At 46.3% G+C, this 20,951-nt stretch overlaps 1 protein-coding gene and 1 long non-coding RNA gene across 5 annotated transcripts; both read right to left on the reverse strand.

Moving 5' to 3' along the window:
* Positions 1-561: 561 nt before the first annotated feature.
* P2RX4 (purinergic receptor P2X 4) lies at positions 562-7,913 on the reverse strand. 3 transcript variants are annotated; one of them, XM_042034832.1, is made up of 12 exons: positions 7,705-7,912; positions 6,958-7,105; positions 5,430-5,501; positions 5,264-5,336; positions 4,688-4,784; positions 4,426-4,506; positions 4,198-4,339; positions 3,746-3,882; positions 2,286-2,379; positions 2,136-2,201; positions 1,950-2,045; positions 562-1,244 (listed from the first exon to the last, which is right to left on the reverse strand). In XM_042034832.1, exons 1-12 carry the CDS (start codon positions 7,833-7,835, stop codon positions 1,212-1,214), a joined length of 1,170 nt encoding a protein of 389 aa, XP_041890766.1. In that variant the 5' UTR covers positions 7,836-7,912; the 3' UTR covers positions 562-1,211. The 3 variants fall into 3 exon arrangements, with proteins under 3 accessions (XP_041890766.1, XP_041890767.1, XP_041890768.1); XM_042034833.1 differs by lacking the exons at positions 562-1,244; positions 1,950-2,045; positions 2,136-2,201; positions 2,286-2,379 and adding an exon at positions 2,386-2,865 and having other exon boundaries at positions 7,705-7,913; XM_042034834.1 differs by lacking the exons at positions 562-1,244; positions 1,950-2,045; positions 2,136-2,201; positions 2,286-2,379 and adding an exon at positions 2,853-2,935 and having other exon boundaries at positions 7,705-7,913.
* Positions 7,914-14,989: 7,076 nt separating this feature from the next.
* On the reverse strand, positions 14,990-20,645 carry LOC121667834. Of its 2 annotated transcripts, XR_006017164.1 has the most exons (4): positions 20,172-20,645; positions 17,854-18,031; positions 17,110-17,296; positions 14,990-15,238 (listed from the first exon to the last, which is right to left on the reverse strand). It is a non-coding gene; the product is annotated as an uncharacterized LOC121667834 (long non-coding RNA). The 2 variants fall into 2 exon arrangements; XR_006017163.1 differs by having other exon boundaries at positions 17,110-18,031.
* Between the last annotated feature and the right edge of the window lie 306 nt (positions 20,646-20,951).

A 20,951-nucleotide genomic window follows, 5' to 3' on the forward strand; every position in this document is an offset into this window, starting at 1 on the left:
AAAACAAATTGATAATGCTGTGGTTTATCCACTGTGCTGCTGGAGAAAGGCAGCTAGGATGCTGGAGGTATGGAATAGATCCCAGGGCTCTGTAACACCAGAAAAGATTCAGAGAAAGGGAAGACCTGGACTTTGTGAGTCACTGTGATCACTAGAGGTGCTCGAGGCCATGTGAATATAAAAGCCAACAAATCCACTTCAATCAAATTGTGTAAACCCATTAAATGCAGCAGCCCAGACACAGGGTTGGTGTGATGGTGAAAAGCACGAGAGGTGTGCCAGGGAGTAACAGATCTGTTCTTCCAAGCAGTTGGTACCAGCATTCAGATAAAGACCGTAAGACCTTGGCCTCTGACTTACAAGTCTTCTCCCTTGGAGAGGGTTTAAGGCAACAGACATGGACAAGGTGTCAGGAGAACCAAGGCAGAGCAGCTGTAGTTGCAGCAGCACTTCTCCAGAAAGAATCAAGAGGCAAAGCCCACAGAGCCCTGGCTTTGACAGCCCACCACTAACACTTGGTGTGTGGGGAGAAACGAACAATCAAAACCCAGGTTGCAGAACTTCAAGAAGGAAGGCTGTATTTTATTCAAGTAAATTTTAAAGTAATAGCATAAAAACTAGACAAAACAGAAAAGAAGTTCTGTAACCAGTAAGCCATTTATCACAGCACAATGGAGCCAGACACTGCTTTATCTTGGTCTGTGGCCACTGGAATTTGGAGACCCAATTAAATAGTAGGTACAGGCTTAGCTAAGCTTCACAATCCTTCAGGGAAAGAAAAATGACAACAGCAAGGAGCTGCTGTCCCAAGGTTAGGCACCTCCTGGCAGTGGCCATGTTCACTCTAAGGAAGAATCTGTGCCTGTTGTCCTGTGCCCTCTGTTACCAGTGAGCTCAGGGGTAGAGGACTGGAAAAATGATGATGCCAGAGCTGTCCCTGTCCCAGGCTTGGCCAGTGCAGAGGTCTAGCATAAAGCACAATTTCCCCTCTGTGCTTAGTGCAATTAACCTGGAAAGACAGCAGACAAGGAGCAGACCCAGTTCCTCTCCCTGGGGCTGGCCCCCAAGTAGTAAAGAGTAGTGAAGATGGTCCTTTTCTCAGTTTCGTTCCCCCCTTCCTTCCAGCAAAGAGGGGGGTGGTCTCATGGCATGGTCAAGAAATGTTCCCAGCAGCGGTTTAGAGCAGCAGTTGGTCCTGCAGCATCAGGAGCTCAGGAGTTTGTTCCGTATGTCTCACCAACTCCCTGCAAGGATCAGAGCTCACAGTTCTCTGCCAGAAACTCTTCTTACTCCCGCTTCCAATCACATAAAATCCTTTGCACAGGCAAGCTACTTCCCCTTACTCAGACTTTACTTTTCCAGTGGCACAAGGTGTTTTGATTGAGAAATCTGCCCTCTGCAGCCACACTTCCCACCAAGCACAGGGCTGTAGGGCTGAGCTCTGCCCTCAGCACTAGTCAAGCAACCAATTTTGAATCCTACTGACCAAACAGATCATTTGGACCCTGGAGGGAGCTGTAACTGTGGCTGTCAGCACACTGGTCTCAGAAAATACCAACCCATTGAATGGGTTTTTTCACAGCTGCAGGAACCCCAAAAGCCAAGAAGGAAGGATTTGATGGGAACAGCTGTTCCCTACAGCTCTTAGAAGGCAAATGCCAACGACTGCAACCCAAAAAGGAGGTGCAGTAGGTGCACAACAAGTTCTTGAACATATATTTTCCTCTCCAAGAGTGGTTGCCCAGGAAACATGACAATATTTGTTTCTAGTGCTCTTCCCTGCAACAGCTTTGAGGTAAAAATTAGCTTCTCTGACAAAGACAAAGTTTCCTTAGAACTGTGGTTCAAAATCCCCATTTGATATGGACTTTCTACATCCTGTTTCAGAATCGCTGTGGAGTCAGAGGAGGAAGCAATTTTGCCTTTACCCTGCCTTTGTTGATGCTTACCAGTTCATGATCCTCCACATATTTGTATTTCTTCTCCCGATAGTAGTATCTCTTCTTCATGCAATACAGAACAACAATGTCACACAGCACTGTTGCCTAGTGGAGATTGAAAGAGTTTAAGACAGTGATCCTCAGAACTGAGGCACTAATCCAGAGTCGAGCCCAAGTGCAGACAGTGTCACTTACCACACCAAACAGTGCTAAGCCAGAGCCGATGTTAATCATGGTAGGAATTACATCAAATTTTCCTGCCTAGAAGACAGTTACAAGGCTGAGTATGCTTTTCAGCATCTCTGAAAGCCCTCACTACAAGACCTCCAGCAGCTGTCACCCTACCTTTCCAAACACTATGATATCAAAGCGGATGCCATAAGCTTTGACAAGTGTCCGTGATTCAGTGCCATCACTATTCTTGTAGTATTTTGCAAACCTGCAGAAAAGATAGGTCAGAGCTTAGCTGGAAATTCTGAGGTTGCTTATGTGATCATGCAACATCCAGGTGTGTTCCCCATCCCAAGAGGATGGGCTGAACATTGGTACTTCAGACACAAGCCCCAGGTGATGGAGATTTCATGCAGGCAAGCTCATATAGGAAAAAAGCCCAAACCAGGTGAATTCAAGACAACAGTGAGCACCATAAAATCAGGAAACTTGCAAAGCATAGGAAGGAGAGAAAACAGCTTTAGCAGGGGAGCAGAAGGACAAAGAGGAAGAAATTCAGCTAGGTGAGAGAGGTGGGCAGGCGGCTGCAGGGGACCAGGCAGCCGCGAGAGGGCAGGGCCGTGAGCACCCGCGCGGCTCGGCCGGGCACACAAAGGCTGCTCCGTGTCCCGCACTGGGTCACCCGCAGGCAATCAACAGGGAAAAGGAACGAGAACAAATAAGTGAGATCAGACTTACTCCACCACGTGGTTGACTAAGCCAGGAGGAAGCAGAGAAGAGGGTGGAAGAAAAGAGGAAGGATTGGTAAGGGGCTGTACCACGGTCTGGAATAAGCAAGAGCACTTCAGATCCAGCTGTGATATCCTCCAGACGACCCTGACACCCCAATACCTGCAAGCCTGGCACCTCCCAAACACACATTAGTGCTCTGCACAGCTCCACAGCAAATTTATCCAAGTTTCACCAAAAGATCCTCTGTGCTAAGCAAGATTTTGTGATTCTAAAAACAAAACAGCCCTGAGCCGTGTTTCCTCGCGAGCAGGAATCCTTGGCAAGGTGGCAAATCCATATTATTACAGTCTGAGTCTGGATGCAACCATCTGCTGGCTCTGTGCTGGTGTTTTACTGGAAGTGCTGGACTTAGCTGTACTGGCCAGAATGTGTATGTGGTGGTGTATGCCAGGACACTCCTGGTGCAGATATGGTCTTAAACTGACAGAACCACTTTTACAGGTTAGTTTTTCCCCCAAGCAGAGTGCAGGAGATGCTTTGGTCTCCCAACCCCACCTCAGTCCCCTCAAATTCTGCCCTATCAGCACACCTTGAAACAGTCAATTGTCCCATTGAAACAGTCAGTTGTCCCATTGCCACCCCATTGCCCAAACAGCCACCCAAAAGCTGATGGAAACATGACTCAGGCACTCTGACGCAATCAGTGGAGCTTCACTGACCTCCCCACCCTGCTGTGGTTTGCGCACAGTGAGGATCCCACCTGCTCTGTCTTACAGCATCAGAAAAGCTCTCCAGGTTTTCTTTTGGTGCTCTCCAAGCACCATTGAAAGCCCAAAACTACCACAACTGCCAGTGGCAGATGGAGCTGCAGGGACATCAGGTGCCCTCCACAGCCACATTACCTGAAGTTGTAGCCAGGTGAGACGGTGTGGGCAGAATCCTTGTTGTCGAGGCGCCGGAAGGAATATTTTGGCACACAGTGGGAAGCGGCTCTGTCCAGGTTGCAGTCCCAGTTGATCTGCAGTGCCATGACTCCACCCTGCCAAGTGGAGGAGAGGTGATGGGCCAGCCCAGCACTAGGCTCTCTGCTGACTAGGACCCTGATTTACTGGCTCTAATCCCAGGCTCAGTCCAACACTCTTTTCTGCTGCTACAGAACCTTGCACATAACCTCACCCAAACAAAGCAAGGCCAATGATTTATGTAGCACTGACTCCAGTCCCTCTGGCCAGAGCACTCTCCATCCTGCAGCTGATCTGTGTTCTGTGGCTTATGCCACGAAGCAGAGGGGGCAAACACCTACCACTCCTCCTCTAAAAACAGCTGAAGCCCAAGAGAAGGGTCTGCTAAATACCTCCACAGCCATTTCCTGGAAGTCCTGCCCTGCAGCTTCAACTATTTTCCCTAAACGGAAGATAGGGCAGAAGGGATCTGTCTGGGCATCGTAGATGCAGTTCTTGAGGTAGGTGGAGTTGATAGTGGGGAGGATGTTTCGCCTACAGGAGAACAGAAAGAGAAGAGTTGTTGCATCCCCTTTGCTGCCCATGAGACCAGACAGTGTGATAACCCTCTCACTATTTACTTGCTGAAGTTGAACTTGCGGTACCAAATGTTGTTCTTCACCAGAAGGGTGAAGTTCTCAGCTTCTCGCAGGAACGCTGGCCTATAAAACAATAGGGAAAGTAAGTAAATACAACATGTTTTCACAAACAGGACTCTGCAGAGTCCTTGGTGCTCACCTCTTCAGCTCTTCCCAACAGCATCTCACTGGGAGAAGCATCAGCTGTGTACCACCAGCCCGCTCTCAGGAGGGGCACCGTGGAGTAGGAAGAGAGAGCACTCACTTGGGTATGTGACTGTCATCCTCCAAGGGGCACCATGCAAAGACTTCACAGGTGTTAATGCTGCTGTTGTATGGAATACACTTCCCAGTCTGGATGCCTGGAAAGACATGTGCATGGAGGTACTACTGAGCAAAACCAGGCAATATTTGACCTGTGACATCCCCTCATTCCATATGGTGAAAGTAATTTTCCCAGAGGTGAAGTGCCACTACCAAAACCCACATTATCTTCTATTGCAAGTTTCATTTCAGAGAAAGAAGAATCAGGTGCTTTTCCTGAGTCAAATTCTCATCCATGTGAAATACTGCTTCAGGGACTAAAGGCTATGAAAAAGCCTCACACTGTTTTCTAACTCACCAAAGTCCACATCTACCCAGCATCCACCCAAAACAGAGTAAGTCCATCTGGTCTAAGTCCACCAGAAGAAAAATCTGAGCTTCCCTTTCAGTTCTCTTACATGTGAGAGAATGAGAACAAGGAGACTGAAGTGAAATGCTGCTTCCTTCACAGCAGGGAAGGCACAGCACAGAGGTACCAGAACCCAGACTGAAAGGAGTCTTTGCAGCAGGTTCTTACCACTGCTGTGGGTGCTGACGTATCCTGGAACACAGTTGTTGTTCACCGTGCACTCTGTTTGATCGTCTGGGAGCTGGAGAGGAACAATATTACATAAAACTCTGCAAGCCGTCTCCCCTGCCCTCCCACCCACACAAGGCAGGATTAAAGCAGATCCTGCACCTACCTCTGGGCAGTGGCCTTGGCTCTGGTTCAGTGTGAGTATCACATTGGTCATGACAAACACGGTGTTCTCACCCTGAGCATGCAAAACAAGAAGGAAACTTAAGAGCGACAGTCTGCAAAGAGCATCCAAGGCACTGCACCAAACATCTTTGTTGACAGAGCCCAGGTGGCCCAGCAGAGGGGACTTGCTCTGGACAGTGCTGGTGCAGCAATAAAGGAGCAGATTCCTATGTGTATCGCCTGGTGCTGCTGTGTTTAGCCAGAGGAAGGACTGTGGGAGGGACTGGCAACTCTTTCTGTCCTCCCACTCAGCCCAAAGTTCCTCATTCACATTATGAAAACAGATCACACAGCTCCTCAGGGGAGTCGTAAGGCAGGCGCAGAAATAGAGCTCCAGCTGCAAGTCCGAGCACAACTCCCACTCCTTCTTTTTGCAATATATCAGTTAGGAATTTGCCTGGTCCTGTTTCTTCAGGGAGCACTATTTTCATTACTTTACTTTCACTACTTTCAGATCTGTATGATTCCAGATCTGTCATTTGCTTCTGCTCCACTGATAAGCAAATGTGACCACTCAGCCAAAATCTGGCTAAATTTGTCTTTTTTTCTGCACTGCATGTCATGCAGACAGAGGGACCCATGACCAGCAGCTTGGCTCTGCCTGCTCAGCCTTAAGACCACCACATATGGCCCACACAGCACAGATTCCCACAGATACAGTCAATCAGTAACTACAGCAATCCTTCCTGTTCAGTTCTGGATCAGGTGACTTGCAGGCTATTCCTGTGGCTTCTGCCAACAATTTAACTTGGGGTTGTTTTCTTTAGAAAGCAATAAGACGACATGTGGTTATTGTTGCAGCTTCTTCCTGATACCTGCAAAGTTCTTCCTCCTCTGCCAGGACTGGCTGGGGCTGTTGCAAGTCTTTGTGGGCACCATGGACAGTGGGATCAGTGCACCCTCAGAGAAGCAAAGGCTCCAAGGAGACCTTAGAGCCCATTCGAGTACCCAAAGGGGGGTTATAAAAAGGAGGGAGGGGGAGTTTTTACACAGGCAGATAGTGATAGGATAAGAGGGACCAGTTTTAAACTAAAAGAGGAGAGATTTAGAATTAGGTATTAGGAATTCTTCACTTTGAGTGTGGAGAGGCCCTGGCACAGGTTGCCCAGACAAGCTGTGGCTGTCTCATCCCTGGAAGGGTTCAAGTCCAGGTTGGACAGGCCTTGGAGTAACCTGGGATAATGGAAGGTGTCCCTGCCCACAGCAGGAGGGTGGAACAAGATTATCTTGGTTGCTTCCAAACCCAAACCATTCTATGATTCTACACAAGCACACACACAGACACACTTTTCTTGAAACAAGCTTCCCCAGAACAGGTGCTCAGCATGATTTGCAACAAAGCAAGCTTCTTCATTCTCTCATATCATGGCCACACTGGAGCAAAAGCTGCTCCAGCCCTCAGTGGACCTTAGCAAAGCAGTAGCTATTTTTTAGGTAACCTCCTCTCCGCATGTGAAAGCGATTGGTACCTGGGGAGGGATGACATAGTCAGCTACATCCCAGATCCTGGTTCCCAAGGTGGATGTGTTTGTCAGTGTTACTCCTTTCACCTTTGTGGTTACAGAACTGACCACGGAGTCTGTTTCCTGGTAGCCCTTTTCCCACAGAAAAACCCACCTGAAAGAGAAGGATTGCAAGAAACAACAGATAAACACCATAAACAAGCTCTGGTGGTTGAAATTTCTCCTTCCATATGTCACCTGAAAGGGCCAGCCTAGAGAGTTTCACAGCGTTTCCTTACAAAAGGGTCGCCAGACTGGCAATCTCCTGTCTGATTTCTGGGGGGATATTTTTTATTTTCAGACTGGTTTGCAGGGTCTAATTTCCTTTTACGGCCAGCCCTGCTGGGTGAACGACAATCACCTCCTGAGACGGTCCCGCTCCTGAGGGGCCCTTGGGCCATTCTCTTAAAAGCTGGACTTGATCCTTGCCGGGTCCTTTCCAACTCAGAATATCCTGTGATTCTGTCCTGTCTGCAGCCCCACAATCCCAGCTAAGACTGCCCAGTTACGCAGTGCCACCACGTTCGGTGAGCTCCGGGCTCCCCTCAGCCCCTCGGCCCGCGCCGGCCCAGCCCGGCCCGCGCCGCCCTGACGGAATCGGTCCCGCGGCCCCTGAGGGCCCCTGAAGGAGGGGCGGCTCCCGCCTCAGCCCCGCCGCCCGCTTCCCCTCAGGGCGGCCGCTCCGGGACACCCGCGGCTCCGCCGCCAGCTCACCCGATCACATAGGCGAGGATGCCGAGCTGCACCCCGCGGTTTACGAGCCCCACTTTGCGGCTTCGGATCAGCACGATGCGCGGGGTGTCGTACTCGAAGAGGAAGCTGTGGAAAGCCCCGCACAACGCCATGGCGGCAGCCGGGAAGGGAGGGCGGCCGGGCCGGAGCCGTCCCGGGCCGGGCCGCAGCCCCACAGCGCCCCGAGCCGCCCGCCGCGCGCTCCCGCAGCCCCGGGGCGCAGAGCGGGTGCTCTGCCCGAGGCCAGCGGAGGCAGCGGCTCCGCCGGCCACGGACTTTCCACGGCTTTTTTCACAGAATCACAGAACCCATTAGGTTGGAAAACACCTCTGAGATCGTCGAGGCCAACCTGTGACCAAACACCACGTTGTCAACTAGACCCGGGCACCGAGTGCCACGCCAGTCTTAAACATCTCCAGGCTCGGTGACTCCAACGCCTCCCTGGGCAGCCCGTTGAAATATCTAATCACCCTTTCTGGGAAGAAATTCTTCCTAATTATTCCTAACGTCCAACCTAAACCTACCCTGGCACAGCTCAAGTCAGTTCAAGGAGCAGGCACTCTCACCTTCCCATCCACAATGACCAAATTGTTTATTTATCCTCTTTCAGAATTAATCTTCGCTATAAAAGCAGGGATCTGCCACCTAGTTCATGTACCCTCCACCTCCTGAGATACCCAACACTATCCTAATTGCAGAAACATCATCATAACCCTCATACGAGCAGGTAAATAATCAGGAAGACATGAACTGAATTGACAAAGTGGCAGTGGGAATTTCAGACAGTACAAAACTATTAAGACCCTTTAGTTCAGCTATATATTAGTAAAATGCTTTAATTTTTGCAAAAACAGTCAAAACAGAAAGGACCCAAAAAAGTGGGGAAAGGATAGGAATATGGGTGAATATTCAGTGTAATTTTCAAAAGGAGAATTGGTTCATATGATAGAACAGAAATGCATTAATGCCTATGGTAATATTTTCCCACTCTAGATATTAAGATGAGGCAATATGAATATGAACACAATTAATGCATTTTTCGGTTGGTGATATAAATACAATCAGCATAATCTGCCAGCAATATATCTTAAAATGTATGTAGGAAATGGAAATGGCAAGCTGCTGGGTTAGCTCAGAAAGGACAAAGCTTCGTTGAAAGGAGTGCAGAACATACCTGTTACAATCCTTCTCACCTTGTTTCTACAAAAATAGAACGTGTCTAAATATAACAGAAATGGAGAACAGACAATGTGTTGGAGCACAGATTAATTTACCCTGAATTTGCTGCTCCTTGGCTGTACTCTGGCCTTACACATCATAGCACAAAGCTACTCACACAAGTTCAGGGGGAGGTGTAGGAGGCAAGGCCTGCTTGAAGCTAAGAGCAAACAGGAGGCCAAAGTCCCACATTACAATTCCAATGAGTATGAATGAAATGCCCAAAAATATTACACAAATATGGTAAAAGTACTTTTCATTGTAATTCCTTGGTTCAAGCTAAAAAGAACAATACAAAAAGAACCAGCTGGGCTTTTCAGAAAATGCTTGTTGTCACTGAAATTGTCTAAAATGAGCATGTTTGATCTGGTTTGACCATGAGGCCTCCAATGGTGAGTTATGAAACTTGTTCAGTGGCTTCTTTCTAGAGCCTCTTGATCCAGGGCTGCAGAAAGCTGACAAGGCTGGGGCAGAAAAATGCTCAGCACCACATTTTTTTAGGTGATATATCTTTTGGGCTTCCTTCCTTCAGGGCCATGCTTTGAGGTGAGTCCTGGCTTTCTTCAAGGTGCGATCAGACAGCACCAGGTGCTGAAACCAGTTCAGGTTATGACACACTGCCCTTTTTTCCTTCAGCAAGAGCTGCTCATGGTGCTTCTGAGTTGGCTGGTGTTTGCCACAGCAGCACCACTTTTGGCAGTCTGGGGAACAAGCTCTTTGTCTAAGGGTTAGCCCAAGCTCATATTCTTCATTATGATGGTTCTCATTGGACTCACCAGTACACATTGGCTCAGATTCTTCATTTTCATGGTTCTCTTTGGACTCACTGGTACACATCAGCTCAGATTCTTCATTTTCATGGTTCTCATTGGACTAACTGGTGCAGCAGCTTGCCAGCAGCACAAAATTTCACAGGGTGGCTCTGCAACAATTCCCAGCATAAATCAAAGAAAACAGCATTTGCTGCTTCATCCAACCACAGAGAGAATTTTCAACAGGGATCCTCACCATTGGGTTCTGCACTTGACACAGCACAATGGGGATAATGATGATGGATCAGCAGATCTGGAGGAGGACTGTTTTTCTGTGTTGCCATTGCCCACCCCAGCAGAACCAAATCAACACCTCATGAGTTGTTTCAACACCAACGCACTCCCGCGGGCACGTGCCCACCAGAGGAAAGCAGCAATTTTTAGTTGACTCAAGAAAATACATCCTCTGGTCACAGAGTGCCCATGTTCTGACAGCTTTAAAATCATGTTATTCTAGACCAGCTCTTAACTCCTGAGCACACTTCAGCATTCTGGATATCAGCATTTTCCATTCTCTGATCAGTAGAGAGTGGCAAGAGTCATGGGAGCTTTAACTGACTTCCAGTGTCTCTCAAAAACTTGACTTTCCTCATGCACAACTCACATCACCTTATGGATCAATAAGCAGTCACAGAGCATGGAACAAAGAGATCCTTTAAGTGTGACAATGTAAAGCTGGCAGTGCAGACAAAAATCATTAAACTGAAAGACCTACTACACCATGGTACTAATATCCAAGCTCTGATTAACAACACCCATATGCCTTCTGTCTCAGACATGCTGTCAGGACTCAAAGGGCTGTATTGCTCTTGACTGGTTTACTTGAGTGATCTCTAAGTCCTGTTCTCCTTCATTTAAATAAATAATTTGAATAGGAATTTGCTTAGCTGAAGGGTCAGTTCCAGGAGTGGCAGACATGCACAGATCCCACTGTCATTGCTATTCAAAATTTGTTCTACAGTTGGTTGCCTGTTAAGTACCAAAAGAGGAAACTGTTTAAGAGAATACATCTGGTGTAAAACCCAGCAGCTCAGCCTTCTGCTTGCTACCATCTCCAGGTATTCAGAAGATAGAGACATATAAAGAAAAACTAATTTTCCCCCTTTCTCTTTGGGTTCAGTCCCTGTTGCTCTGCTTTGCCATCTTGATGCCTACAAACTGGTCCAGAGCAAGCTTTTAATTTATTCCATTCTCTCCTGCACATCCTACTGCAAGCTAAGTTTGGGAGACTCTGAGTGGTTTAATGAGAGCTCCTGAGATCATGCAAGTACTTGCTTCCCATTCACCATTATATGATTTGTATTCTCTGAAGGCCGTGAGTCACTCCATACATCACATTGTGATATGCTCTTCTATCTCCTTGCTTGCACAGACATGAAATGCCCTTTTTTTCTGTGTTGAATGGTTCCAGGGATATGTTTTATGGGCCAGCTTTTAGCCTGCAGGTCAGTCAGGTTTTATTTGAGAGTTTTCCTAACTCTTTCCAGGTTCAGAGGTTTTTCTAGCCCCAGGGTAGAGATTAATTCCCATCTGCTCTTGGTGGTATAGAAGCCTTCTCTGTGGCAGCTTTGTGCTCAGAGCTGACCTGTTCAGAGTTGTCTTATCTCTGTCTAGAACCTGTGTTACATCTGCTCAGTTTGTAAACATATGAATTTTTTGGTTTGTAGCTTCCAGATTTATATGTCCCTTACAGGGATCTGGGAATTCAGATGAATTCTTTACTCTTTGGATATTACCGCCAGCAAAATTTTACCTGTGTAAACTAAATACTTTCACCTTATAATTTGAATCACACATCTGTTTGTGCTATAGTGATTTTATCCTAATATAAACCAGTATAGCTGACTAAGCAATTCTGTTGACCTGTGCATGGGAGAAATAGTTATGCTGGGAGGCTGTGTTCCCAAGCTTTCCTTATTTCCCTTGTTTTCTGAAGGACTAATAAGACAAAAAAATTATAGAAACTTTTTATTTTTCACTCAGGCAGATACAGTCCTGAATGCACAGCCTTTTTGAGTAAATAATGCCAATTTACACAATTTTTTCAGAGCACTACTACTTATTCTTCAGAAAGCATTGAGGAATGTTTGCACTTACGTGGTGTAATTAAATTTCGGGAAGTGAATGTTGTGCTTATTGGCACAGTGAAATCTTCAGAACTCCTCAGAACTGCAGGCCAAAAAAGAAACATCAAATCAACTAACTTCTTTTGCTTAAATACATCAGTTAATGTTATGCCACTATATTATTACCTGGAAAGCTGTCAGTGGGAGGAATATGTTGCTAAGAATAACAGGGAGTTAGGTGGCTCGGGAGAGCAACAAAGATATGGGTGGATTTCTTAGTTTTGGGTATCAATTGTTCTCTCTTTATTGTACTTGTTTGTGTGGGCCAAGCCTAACCTGAGTCTCTGATTACAGCTGAAATATGAACTCAGGAGGCTTCTGATATAAATCTTGCTATAGAATAGTACTAAGAATTTACACCATTTGACCCCTGCTGATTTCTGCCCCATGAATTGGTGGTTTCACTGCTGGTCCCCACAGACACGTGGTCATTTACACCAGAGCTGCACAGCTACTAAAAGGGTAAGAATGAGCCATAAGCTTGATCAGGAGTATTTGAACTTCCACCAAGACAGCCATTCCAAGGGGGAAACCCAGTCCTCCAAGCAGTCATCCTTGTAAAGGAGAGTGCTCCTAAGCAGGAAATATTTTTCCTATCATTGTATTTTGAGCAATGCTTCTGCACCAGAGATCTGTGATGACAAGCAGCACATTAGCTGCTGGATGATGTGCAGCTTCCATGAGGGACTTCTCGTGTCTTCTAAACCAAGTTAACTAATGAGACTTAATTGCAAACCAAATCAACCTTTGTGGGTGCTACCTGGGCATGAAAGTCACTGATTAGCTTCACTGTATAATAGGAAAGATATTCATTATGTGTGTTAATTTTTAAAGAACTAAAAATGAATGAACCTATAATGGGAAACTCTTGATCATTATCTACTGGGGAGCATCTGGAACCTTATCCAAAGCTCTTCTGAAAAACGTGTTATAAACACCAGTCCTTCACCCAGCTAATCCAACAACAGTGCCCTCCCTCAGGCAGAAATGAACAATGCAAAATAAGAGAACCTTCTTGCCAACATACAGTGGCTTTGTTCAGCTCCTGCCATAACTACCAGGAAGGAAAAGGAGGCCTCCTGTGTAGCTCATGAGATCTACCTTTCAAAGGAATTTGGTCAATAAAGACAATCATGGGTGTAACCAAAGCCCCACATTGCTACCTCAGTATCTCAACCACATGGCAGAGCTTCCTGGGCTCTGAGCTTGGTATTGTTCTGGTAGAAAATAAACACTCAGCTTTGATTTTTAGTGATTCCTCCATTTTTTTTTCCCTTGCCAATGGAACTTGTGAAGAACTTTATACATCAGAGGTTTGGACCAAACCTCTCATTCATTATTTTTGGTGCCTGTAGTGACCGACTCCTGGCATGTTAGAGGAAGGTTAGGGAACAAGACAAATGTGTCAACTGTGCAATGTAATTGAAAGCAAAACTCCCTCTGTAACATCCCAGCAGGAACCTACACAGGGTGACATTTCAAAATGATTGGCAGTCGCTGAAACTTTATAACAAACCCTTACGATTTCATTAACTCAGGAAGCTCATGCATATCTTTCCCGGATGCTGTATGAACAATTACAGCCTTCCTGTTGTTGGACAAAGCCTTTTTCACATCATAACTCTGTCCACATGAGAAGGGAATGGAATTTGCTCTTAAGTGCTGAAAAACCTCAGCAGAAGGAGCTGTAGGAGGCATTGTGGGCTCTGGAGGGGACCTGGCAGTGGAAAAACTGCTCCATTTCTGCAGAACCCCCCAAATTAGGGAGAAGATGAGATATAAATGTAGAAACTTATATGAATATATACTTACGGGCTTGTAAATGAGCTAATGAAAGTGCTAATTGACCTAGTTTCTTATGCATATATTTCAAAGCTGGTTGAGAGGAGCTAAAATTCATTACAATTTCCTTTCTTAGAGTATCAGTTCCATAATTTCAGTTGAAATAAAATGTTTTATAATTTTTTTTTCATCCTTTGGCCGCTACAGACTAGAAATAGAACATTTTTATCTTGGATATTGTACAGTCATGGGATTACAACAAAAGATGGCTACGCAGCCTTTCCATCCTACTCTGGGTCACAGCAGCATTGTTCCATGGAGTCTTTTTCCTAGAGTTTTCTTATCTCACTCTTTGAGATTGCCAGCATTGAGGTTTTCATCATCTATGTAGGGAGGATGAAGAGATTGTTCTTTGGTCTGAGGAGAATCCCCAAACACCAGCCTGCAGCACAAAGCACACACAACCAATCTACCCATGGGGAAGTGGAAGGAACCTCACTGTGATAAATGAACCCACACAGAACTTCCACACCACAGAGCCTTGCAGAAGAAAACCCGACGTTAGGAAACTTTCTTATTTCAGTCCCTGATTAAAGCTCTCTTACGTTGATGTATTTTCCTTGACATTTGAATTAATGAGCCAAATGTCTCCAGTGAATTCGGGATGAGCCCATGACACCCAAAGCTGTTTCTATGGCAGCTGCATGATGATACAAACTGGAGGCTATGACTTCACTGCAGAATCATACAGCAGGGCAGGTTGGTAGAAGTCAATTATTCAGGTATTATAATGAGTGTTAACAGTATGGCTGTGAAGGAAATAGCTGATTTACATACATGAGATCTATAAGTGCCTAGGCAGAGGGATTATCTTAAAATTTCATTACATTGTCCATGTATCTTTCTTTCAACATAAAAAAAATGTAGAGATGTCTTTCACTTAGGGAGGTTTTCTGTGGATTCCACAGGATCCCCCCCGACCTCACAGGTTTTTAACAGTTGCATTATAATTCACACATTGTCCTGTTTGAATTCTTGTAAAGAAACAAGCTCTTACTCAAGGCTTTTTGGCTACTTAGAGACAGTTTCAAGCTGTCCTCCTCAAATGTAAGATAGGGAGCTTGACATTTCAGATTGTTGCAGCTTTCTATAGGAGGAAGCAGCAGAAGGAACTACCCAAACCATGGTCCTGCCACACCTCATCAATCCTTATTTAGCCCTTTGCTTGGGTCAACAGTGCTTGTCATTGTTTGGGCTGAGGGTGAAGTAATTTCCTTCACAATTTTATATGAAGTTTCATATCTGGGTCTGGTGATAGATTGAGAGATCAAGTGTTTCAGCTAGAAGTTTAATTCAACAACGTGAGCAAATTAAATGAGGATGTAAAAGTGGGCAGAAAATCTGAATTCTGAATATTGAACTGACATTACCTGAAGACTTGCCTGCATTGGTACAGTGTATTCTGCTGTATGCCAGATCTTGTTTCTTTTGTGAGCCACTTCCTTCACATTGGTACTTACTGAGCTGTTAACTTCATCCTCTCCTGACAGAGTCTGTGAGCAATGGCTATACAACTGTCTGGACAAAACAGAAGGCCCAAAAAAGCCCATAAGAATGTGTCAGCTTCTTTGTATCATTCTTGAACAAAATGCACTCCAAGGTAAAAATCAGATGGACATTTGCAAGTAATTGAGAGAATTTTTGAGTGAGACACATCAGCTGGACCAAATTCTGCCTCGGTTTCACTTTCACAACTTTTGGCTTTGTCAGAAGTGAATCGATGTACACAAGAAGAGAATTTCTATTTTCCCATCCTAAATGATATAGACTACATGAGGTGACATCCTGACCCTTCAGATGCCATTTGGGAAACAGCAATTATCTGCAACAGGCCTTGATGTCATCCAAAAACTTTCCCCCATGCTGCGTTGCTGTGGACCTAGACTTGACTTTTTCTGTCAAAAAAGGTAGTGTCCTGTCCATGTTGTTTTTCTTTAAAAGAGCTTAAAATACATAGGCTTTAACTTTTCAGAGTGACTATTTTTGTCCCTCATGCTGACTGCTTCAAAAACCTTGGCCTAACATTTTCACTTTCTCGTGAATTGAATGTGTTAAGGAGGAAGGACACCGCTGTTTTAAAGCTGACAGGAATGTCACCCAGCTCATCTAACTCATAAAAGCACTGTCAAGTTTGAAAAACTATTGTATGTTCAGAAGATACTTGCTACATTACATAAAAGTGATATAAAAGCTTTGCTTTGAAAAACAAGCCACAAGCACTTGCACCCATTCAGGTTAACAACAGACTTTTCTGGATGAGGATAAAATAGGATCTGAAGAACTGAAATACAAAGCAACTGATCAATGTTCCTTTATTTATATCCTCTATTTTGACAGCATTTCAGCCTTTTCCTTCTGGAGAACAGTGCTTTGGGATAACGATGTTGTTGGAAAGTGGCAGTGGGAACCCAGCTCTGAGCAGGAGAAGGTGGGCATAGAACCTTAGTAAGGGAACTTGGATTTCCTGCAGACTTGATTCTTGGGGCGATTGGGATCAGTGTGCGCAATGTCCTGGCCTGCTGCCCTCCCAGGAGAATGAAACCAGCTCCATGAACCTTGGCAGTCTTTGTTCAGCACACACTTATCAATGAGAACAGCCCTTGCTTGGCAGCACAGAGCAAAATTTGCCCTTTAGAGGCAATCAATTATGGCATATTCCTAAAACATCTTATTGTTCTTGGAATCTGCTGCAAGGGGTGACTCGCCATTTCATCTGACCTTGAACAGGAGACTCTACAGAGCAGGCTTTAATCTCAGAAACGCTGGTGTAAACCTGAGACTAATCAGTGGAGTTATTCTGGATTTTTCAGGCAAGAAAAAAACCAGACAGCATGGCAAGAAACAAAACTGTGAGTGTTTTCTAGAGGAAGCTGAGTTAACTCTGTCCAACCAACCCCACCTTGTTAGATAACATCCTATGCCACACTCCCACCTCAGAGCTCCCACAACCACATCCACCTTCCAAGGTGGTCTAACACCAGATCAATGGTCTTGTTTGCTGCCATGGCACCATCTCTCCTCAGTACTACCAGACTTTGCCAGTCTGAATAATGCTGGGACAACTGAGGCTAAATGGATGGAAGCCAGCATCAGGCCAACCTCCTTTCTGGGCCTGACTCTCCACCCCCAACCCTTCCCACCAGTGCAAAGAAGGTGTAATGCTCTTCTGGGCTGGGCAGACACACACAACACTCACTCCACAGGGCTGGCGATGCCATGGAAGGTACAGGGCAGTGGTAAAGCAGACTCTGGGGTCATCAATAGCCACAGAGATCTCCAGCTTCCTATCTCACATTGCATGGGATGCCATAGTCTTAGATTGGTCTTGCATCAAAAAGGAGTGGTGAAGTCACTAGTCCTCTCAGCAGAGCCAATACCTTGGCACATACCTTGCCTGTGCCTCTCCTGCTGCACAGAGCCACACAAAGCTGCAGCTGTTTTCCAAGCCAACAGTGTGCATCTGGTCCAGGGGGCAGGGAGAGGTGTGAGGCCACCACTGGCACTGTACACACAGAAGGTGGGGCTTGAAAGATGCAGAGCTCTCAAAGTCGGACCTGTAAATCCCAGGCTCAGAGTCTGAAAGACACACATTTGGATCAGAATCCATTAGACCCAGACTTAAAGGACCAGAGCCCTCTCTCTTGGAACAGAAGACTCACATAAAGCACAAAATATACAAACCCTTCAACACAGATCTAACGTTTTTCTTCCAATCCTTTAGTACTTTAAATCACAACTGTACACATGACAAACATTCAGAACCAGACAGACTTCTTGGCTGTCAGTATTGTCTTAAATGCCTCAGCTCACAGGAACAGGCCACATTCTGCACAAACAGGCTTAATTTTTGAAGATGTCTGTGATCGCTCCTTAGGCTTTAGCTCACCACAGTACAGCTCCAAGTGGGAGCCAGAAACAGGCTTGGGATGCATTTAGGTACTAGAATAGCCACAAAGAAATTAACTTTTAATAGAATACAGTCAGACCTATGTGTACATACAGCACAATATTTATAATAACAGAAACAAACAAACAGGAGGGGTCAGATTGCTTGAGCAAAGCAGAACTATTGTTTTCTCTTCCTAAATGCTCTTGTTTTCACACTAACATCTTCCCTCTGTTTGGGATCTGACCTCAGCAGCCCGGCTGGACTGTTCATCCTCTTGCTCGTGATGTTCCCATATAAGGTGATCTCTCTTTGCCAGGGGAGCAGGATTCTCATTTGCTCAGGTTTCGTCCCACTCGGATTTGCTTCGCTCTCTGGTCGAGCTCTCTCACAACTTTTGCTCGGCAGCATCTGCACAGCAGTGGCTGTAAAGGGAGGAGAAAGTCAGGAGGGAGGAGAAATTCAGGAGGGAGCAGTGAAGATGTGCCTGCAGATCCAGAGAGCTCTGGATTGTTTATTTCTGTTCTCTTTCTTCCACAAGTTACCTCTGCAGGATGTCTTTGCAATAAGCAGCTTCCACAAGCCTTTCCCAAGCTAAATAAAAGACAAATTCTATCCAGAGAACTGGATGGAACTGTAGGGCTGAACTCTTACAGCAACTCTCATGTCAAACTTTCCTTCAAATTCTGTATCACTCTCCATGCAAACTGATTTGGGAATGTGGAAAAAGTCCCCAGAATTACACAACAAATATACTGGAACACTGGCCCTCAGTTCTGTAAGACTTGACTCAGATACCACATCACCCTAACTAAGATAACTTAAGACAAGTTAAGCATAAACAAACCTCAGCTGCTTCCTGTAATTTACCCAAGGCTGCACTAGATCTCATAATCTCTTTCATGTCTATGAAGATTCTCTTGTGATAAAGAGGTCAAGGCACTGAGCTAAGCCTTGATTTTTTTCTTTGGGCAGTAATTTTGAGTATTCAGACACCGCTGCAGACTGTAAACACCAAGCAGCAGGGGGGCAGCCTGGGTGCTGCATGTATGAAGAGCACAAAACTGATGGAAGGAAGGATCATGATAACATAAAACTTTGAGGATGACACAGGATCTCTCACACTTTCCCCAGGTTGGAAAGTCCCACAAAACTGGGCTCCAATGTACGATTTTGCTCCTTCCTTCAATCACTTGAGCTTTCAAACACGTCAACAAGTTCAGTCAGTCCAGTTCTAACAATGTCTGGTCATGGAGGTCTCCTTTCCAAGAGTCAGAACAATCAGACTTCATGGATTTCAATCTCACCATCTTTTTCTTCTTATCCTGGCATTTTCTAAAGTTTTCATTCTTCCTCTTCTTTATCTTTAATGTTACAGAGAAATGAGAAGAGGTGAACAGTCCTTTCCTTCTTGGAAGGTGTGAGGACTGGAATAGTCTCATGTAAAGGAAAATCTTAGAACAGCAGCCTTGCACTGTACCCAGCACAGATCCCTCTCCATCCTCACTGCAATTGCCCTCCCCTCAGCACGGAGGAAGGAAGGATATGTATCAGTATTTACAGAAACAGTGTTTCTCTTGGATTAAGTGATGGGGAACTCACAGGCACCTCCATCAGAAATAAAATTCTCATCTGCGGTCAGTGTTCTACATGCTCAAAATACTCATCAGAAAAAACTGTAACTGATACCAGGAAAGCATGACAAGGGAAAGCAGATCTCTTCTGGGAACTTGTAGGTAAATACGACTCCTAAAGGTCAGTATATGGACTGAAAGCACAAAGGAAACATGATCTGGTTTTAAAGTTCAAATCCAGGAGTCAGGAGACTTGGATTATGTTCCTGGCTCTACCACAGCTTTCATGCCCAACCTCAAGGCACCCGCCCATCCCCTTTGTCACTTCATTTAACCAGTTAAAAGCTCGGACACCAATCAGTGTCACTTCTCAGCCTTCCTGTGAAGACCAATAAATTTTATGAAATTATTTTATGAAGCGTTTTCTGTTTCTCAGAAGGAAAAGAGGAGATAATCTAAGATAGTCGCAGTGCTTAGAATTGCAAAGTATTACATTTATGGCTGCTACTTACTGAGTCAAATTCTGCAGTGATTTACAACCTGTGCATTTCAATTGGCACCAATTTAACATGACTCACTGCATATTTTAATCCATCATCTGGGGACTCACATGGGATTCTAAGACTATCCAAGAACCTAATTGAAATAGCATAGAAATCCAACTATTTCAGGCCTAAGCATGGCTTTTGAAGGATCTGCGAGAACAAACTTGCAGACTGAGAGATTTCATGAGCAAGTTTGAGTTTAATTTGTAGTCTGGTTCGGATTGTTTAGTGTTTTTAAAGCTGCTGTCCTTATTTCAGATTTATGCACTACATATTTATTGCTACTTTGAGGCACGCTGACAACTGATGTTCAGCCTCGAGGACATAAATTTGCCATTTGCCCCAGATGAAGCCTGGGCCCAGGACTGGCTGCTCCCGTTCCACACAGATCCTCTGTGCACCTTTCCATTTCAAAGGAATTAAGTAACCGTTCACCTGACACGTACATCAGCCACACTTGACATCCCTTTGTGCTGTCAAAGGCTGCCAGAAATCTTAATTGGGTAACTGCAGCAATCTGTTTGTACATCTCCTACACATGCGACAACAACCTCCCTCAGAAGGAGCCGCAGAGCCAAGTTTATCCTCCAGAGGCTGAATCTCGGACCTATTTCTGCCGCTCCTCGCACTTGTGCTGTGAAGGAGCCCCACCAGAGACTTGCCCTGTGCCGTGTCCGCCCCAACACCTCGCCAGCGGCCTCAGCCGCAATTCCCGGGCTGTTCGCGGCGGGGACGGGACGGGACGGGACGGGACTGCGTTTTCCAGCGGCCCGCCGGGCGCAGCGGGAAGGACTGCCCGGGGTATGCTGTGGGGACACCGGGAGGGCTCCCGGTGCGGCGGGCTCCACGCTGTCGCAGTCGGTCGCGAGGGCAGCGATCCACGATCCGCCGGTCCCGGTGCCGGCCCCGGTGCCGGTCGCGGTCCCTCACAGTTGGGCCGCGCCCCCTCATGACCAAGCCCCGCCCCCTCGTAATTCGGCCCCGCCCCGTCTCCGGTGACCACGCCCCCTCGCCGGCCGGCCCCGGCTCGGTTGGCGCCGCTCAGCCGTAGCGCCGGTAGTGACGTCACCGCCATGTTCTGGCAACCGTCCCCGCGGTAACGGCGCGCGGGAGGCTCCGGTCGAGGCCTCCCCGCTGCCGGCCCGGCCCCCCCGCCCGGCCTGCCCCGCCGGGGCCCGGCCTGCCCCGCTGCCTGCCCCCCGGCCTGCCCCGCTGCCTGTCCCGCT

The sequence above is a fragment of the Corvus kubaryi genome, unplaced genomic scaffold, assembly GCF_017639235.1.
Source record: "Corvus kubaryi isolate FWS band 111438036 unplaced genomic scaffold, C.kubaryi_AGA036_p1.0 37382, whole genome shotgun sequence".
NCBI lineage: Eukaryota > Metazoa > Chordata > Aves > Passeriformes > Corvidae > Corvus > Corvus kubaryi.

What these genes read in the sequence shown, in the direction of transcription:
- P2RX4 (XM_042034832.1), bottom strand. Translation starts at nt 7,835, where the DNA reads ATGGCGTTGTGCGGGGCTTTCCACAGCTTCCTCTTCGAGTACGACACC. An exon ending in ACTATGTCATCCCTCCCCAG is followed by an intron (nt 5,502 to 6,957) that starts GTACCAATCGCT and finishes TTGCATGCTCAG; the next exon opens with GGTGAGAACACCGTGTTTGT. An exon ending in GATGACAGTCACATACCCAA is followed by an intron (nt 4,507 to 4,687) that starts GTGAGTGCTCTC and finishes ATTGTTTTATAG; the next exon opens with GCCAGCGTTCCTGCGAGAAG.